The sequence below is a fragment of the Notolepis coatsorum genome, assembly GCF_963971535.1.
Source record: "Notolepis coatsorum genome assembly, chromosome: 14".
In the NCBI taxonomy this organism is placed as follows: Eukaryota; Metazoa; Chordata; class Actinopteri; order Aulopiformes; family Paralepididae; genus Notolepis; species Notolepis coatsorum.
The window spans coordinates 8838396-8843561 of NC_140178.1; the positions used below are offsets into that span (position 1 = coordinate 8838396).

The window sequence follows — 5166 nt, forward strand, 5'->3', positions numbered from 1 at the left end:
TCCCGCTTATTACATGGATAACTTACTAACAATATACCTAATTAATTTTACACCATCGACAAGACGAGATCAAATGCAGACGCAGTTGTTCTGTGGCTCCTCTGTCATCGCCGGCAGCCGGCAGGTGTGTGGACTTGATTGCACTGATGTAGTGCAGCTGTGCATAATGGTAAAGCTTAGCTTTCGTGACTGCGATCAAAATGCTTGATTGTGATTGGTCAATAGCGCTCTGTTGCCCCTAACAGCGGCCATTATTGCGCGTTGCCCATGACAGCGGTGAATTATCGAGAAATAATTGACTGCTGTCAGGGGCAACCGAGCGCTATTGACCAATCACAATCAAGCATTTTGGCGAATGTTAAAACGCCATGTAATAATGAGAAATATAAAGGAGACAATTCTATAAGTTCAGTACAATCGTTTATTACAGCATGGATCGATCCAGTTAGTAGCATACAGTGTGTGGTACAATTGTTACAAGATTGGAGAAAGAGAAAGAGAGGAGAGAAAGGTAGGTAAGGGTAAGGGTGAAAGAGAGAAAGAGGAGAGGGGGAGGGGGAGAGCGGGAAAGAAGAAACGAGAGAGGAGGGGGGTAGGGGAGAAAGGGAACAGGACGAGCTAAGCCAGAGGAGACCGGACCAGAGAGAGTGAGGCAAGAGAGAGAGAGAGAACAAGAAGGTGGCAGTTTCCTTATAACTAGCACAGACAAAGAGAGTCGTATTACTAATTTACTATAGATGCATAGAGCCTGATTGGTGACGTCCCCTAAAGTTGATGTATACATGGTGACTGGTCCGAGCAGCTCTGCTGTGGTCATCCTGCGGGTACATTATTATATTATCATGGACCGTTGACTTTAATTGTCATACGGGGCCTGCAAATAAACAAAGAATGTGACCAGAGGATGTAATCAAATTCACTTCCTAACAGTCTAAATGTGTTTTTGTGAACTATGTTAAAGGAACACGCCAACATCTTGCGAAATTAGCTTAGCGTCTTCCCCAGAGAGAGACAAGAAGATAGATACCAGTTTCCCCTCTCTGTGCGTTCAGTAGTTAAAGCTATCTGGCTGCACGTTAGCCTAGCTTAGCACAATGAATGGAAGAGGACAGTGTCGGTTAGCCTTCGGGAGAGGTGTTAGTTGGACAATGCCTAGGCCCTAGGCTAACCGGCACTGTCAGCTTCCATTCATTGTGCTAATGTTGGTGTGTTCCTTTACATTTCTGAAGCTCGACGGCGATCCCAACGACACTGGGTCACATGCCGAAGAGCAGGAAACCAGCGAAGGTGTTGAGCCTCATTTCGTTGTCGGAGACGGTGCGGTTTGCTGCGAGCACGACGTAGACTTTGTCTCCCACCTCCAGTGGGACAACCACACCGTTGCTGCCGTCTTTCCCCATGACCGACACCGACACGACTTCGTTCTTCTCGAGCCACACGACGGAATCGGGAGTACTACTGGACATTGAGAAACGGAAGAAGTAGACGCCTTTGACCCTAGCGGTGAAGATGCCTGCAGACACAAAGAGAACCTAGAATGATGTTTGACCATATAATACAGACTCTAGATCTGTTTTACTGAATTGTTTGCAAGCATTACTAATGTAAACAGAACCTTTTACAGCCACAGAATACAGCGAATATATAATTAAAACCGGAATATACCCGTTGTCTAGTATTTGTGTCAGAATGAAAGGCATATCCCTCCTAGTTACACATACACAGTCCTCATATCCCTCCTAGTTACACACAGTCCTCATATCCCTCCTAGTTACATACACACACAGTCCTCATATCCCTCCTAGTTACACACAGCCCTCACATCCCTCCTAGTTACACACAGTCCTCATATCCCTCCTAGTTACACACAGTCCTCATATCCCTCCTAGTTACACACAGTCCTCATATCCCTCCTAGTTACACACAGTCCTCATATCCCTCCTAGTTACACACAGTCCTCACATCCCTCCTAGTTACACACAGTCCTCATATCTCTCCTAGTTACACACAGTCCTCATATCCCTCCTAGTTACACACAGTCCTCATATCCCTCCTAGTTACACACAGTCCTCATATCCCTCCTAGTTACACACAGTCCTCACATCCCTCCTAGTTACACACAGTCCTCATATCTCTCCTAGTTACACACAGTCCTCATATCCCTCCTAGTTACACACAGTCCTCATATCCCTCCTAGTTACACACAGTCCTCATATCCCTCCTAGTTACACACAGTCCTCATATCTTCCTAGTTACACACAGTCATCATATCCCTCCTAGTTACACACAGTCCTCATATCCCTCCTAGTTACACACAGTCCTCATATCCCTCCTAGTGACACACAGTCCTCATATCCCTCCTAGTTACACACAGTCCTCATATCCCTCCTAGTTACACACAGTCCTCATCAGTGGTGCAGTGCTGGGCAACCGCGGTCAAACGGTGTTTAGGCTTCGAAGTGCGCGCATCCTATTATTATGCAAAGTCTAGGTGATAAGTGCCTAGACTTTGCATAATAATAGGATACCGTTTGGCCTCCGCCCATATTACGACTGCACCCCTGGTCCTCATATCCCTCCTAGTTACACACAGTCCTCATATCCCTCCTAGTTACACACAGTCATCATCATATCCCTCCTAGTTACACACAGTCCTCATATCCCTCCTAGTTACACATACACACAGTCCCCCACACATAGGCTTTTCATCAGAGGTCAGGGAGCAGTTTCGGGGTTCAGTGCCTTGCTCAAGAGCACTTAGGCCTTGTCCAGACTAAAACTATTTTGATCTGTTTCGTTTTCGTTTCGTTTTAAGGTTTCCGTAAAAACTAAAACGTCTCAAGATAATAAGTGCATGCCACAAATTTACAAAATAAATGTCTTTCCTGTTTCTTTTATTTTGAAAACCCCGTGTCTGTTGCTAGCAGCTTAACTTGTGTCGGCCGGTTCTGTGCTTTTCGAGCTAACGTAACGTCATTAGTTTCCAAAAGAGAGGAGAGAACGACCACGGCTCACATGCAGCTCAAACTACCTGTTGGAATAAATTAATTGATTGATGTTTAACTTGTCCCTGTGTGTGTCCAGTCATTTCGACTAGCAAACTGGGTTTTCAGAAAGAGGCCAGCTATGTGACGCTAATCTCTAGTTAGTATCGTGTATTGCATCAGTGTAATAAGTGTAAGCACAGCAGAGCCCCGCTCCGCTTCAGACAGATAGAGCACAGCATATGTAAAGCTGTAAAAGCCCGATGGAGCTCAATAGCTGTACATGCCATTGTTGTGATGTTTTCACACGTGGGGTAAGGGAGAGGTGGGCTATCGCATCATCGGTTCAGTAGAAGACGCGTATCGCTTGTAAAGATGGTGACGCAATGGGGGGGGGCGTCTTCAGGCGTCTTCAGAATTGCGCACTCTAGGAGCCGGTATCAGAAAGTATCGTCTTCAGGCTGCCAGAACGCAGTTCCGTGTGGCAGAACGGTGCAAACGATCAAATACTTTGCCTAAAACGACCAAAATCGTCGTTTTAGTCTGGACATGGCCTTAGGCAGATGATGGTGGGCACCGTAGATGTAATACCAGCCACCCCTCAGTCACCAGCTCACAGCCGCAATACACCCTCCTGTCAGTGGCGGGGGTCGAACCGGCAACCTTTCTATTACTGGCCGCCAGCCTCTTTACCTCTAGGTCTAGGCCATCCTGCCACCCAGTTTCTGCTGGTGGGGCCGCCCATGTATGTGTGGATCACTGATTGGGGCTTTCAGGTTCTCACCTGTTGCAGGATTGTAACTATCGCCAATGTTGCAGAAGACCCTCTTGTACAGGAGCGGTGTAACTGTGTTGAAGGGCCCAGTGTTCCCCTGGTCTCTGTATCTGAAGGCAGCGGAGAACGCCACCTGCTGCTGACCTGAGAACATCACATTATAACAAAACGTGCTGTAAGTGTGTCTGTAAGTGTGTCTGTAAGTGTGTCTGTAAGTGCGTCTGTAAGTGCTCTTAGTGCTGTAAGTGTGTCTGTAAGTGTGTCTGTAAGTGTGTCTGTAAGTGTGTCTGTAAGTGTGTCTGTAAGTGTGTCTGTAAGTGTGTCTGTAAGTGTGTCTGTAAGTGTGTCTGTAAGTGTGTCTGTAAGTGTGTCTGTAAGTAAGTAAGCCGCTTGTCTTGCTGAGTTTGTTATTTGAACCAAAGAGAATGGACTCTGTTTTACCCAGGTGGTGTAATGATAGTTTGTTAACAGCAAGCCAGGTGCAGATTCTGCCGAGTTCAGAGCTGAACTCGGCAGAAGTTAAAGAAAAATATCTCAAGCATTTTACCCGGTTAAATAAATGTTAATTTATTTTTATTTATAATAATATCATATAATCTAGTCTAATCTAATCTAATCTAATCTAGTTTGTCTAGTCTAGTCTAATCGAATGTAATCTAATCTAATCTAGTCAAATCTAATCTAATCTAATGTGATCTTTGCACTCTGGTTGGGTGCCAACTTCTTTATCTAATCTAATCTAATTCAATCTAATATAATCTAATTTAATCTATTCTAATCTAATCTAATGCAATCTAGTCTAATCTAATCTAAATTGTCTCACAATATGTTTTACCTCCAACAAGCTTCTTCAGCTCCTGCACCTGCTGCTCGCTGGCTTGTAGTCTGGTCTCCAAGAGAGCCAGTCTGTCCGCCGTGGTCTGCACCTTCTCCTCGCTGGCTTGTAGTCTGGTCTCCAAGAGGGCCAGTCTGTCCGCCGTGGTCTGCACCTTCTCTCCTTGGTTCTTGGCGACCTTTGCGTTGCTCATGGCCATGATACTCCTGAAACCTCTCCTGCACTATCTGACTTCCTTCTCTGCCCTGTCATTCCTTTTATAGGCTCAGTTTCACCTGTCGACGTGGCAAAGGTTTCTGGAAACGAGGAAACGAATTCAACATGTAGAACATGTCTTACTTGTTGTTGAGGTATGCGGATATATTAGTTGTGGAAAGTACAGCCGTGCTCAACAATATAGGGCAGTGTTTCCCAAACTCTGGGTCGCGACCCAAAATGGGTCGCGGACCCGTTTTTATTGGGTTGCCAATAATAAATAAATAAAAAGGTAAAATAAATATTCTTTAAAGCTGTAGAGGTGTTAATTCAGTTTGGCACCACATACTTATGTGAATCTGGGTTATATTTCGTAT

At 45.3% G+C, this 5166-nt stretch overlaps 1 protein-coding gene across 1 annotated transcript; it reads right to left on the bottom strand.

Annotated features, from left to right (window-relative positions):
- Nucleotides 1-407: 407 nt before the first annotated feature.
- Nucleotides 408-4833, bottom strand: LOC311240836 (complement C1q-like protein 2). Its single transcript, XM_084329430.1, has 3 exons — nucleotides 4595-4833; nucleotides 3769-3903; nucleotides 408-1513 (listed from the first exon to the last, which is right to left on the bottom strand). The coding sequence occupies exons 1-3, from the start codon at nucleotides 4791-4793 to the stop codon at nucleotides 1257-1259; spliced, it is 591 nt and encodes a 196-aa protein (XP_084185556.1). The 5' UTR covers nucleotides 4794-4833; the 3' UTR covers nucleotides 408-1256.
- Nucleotides 4834-5166: the final 333 nt, after the last annotated feature.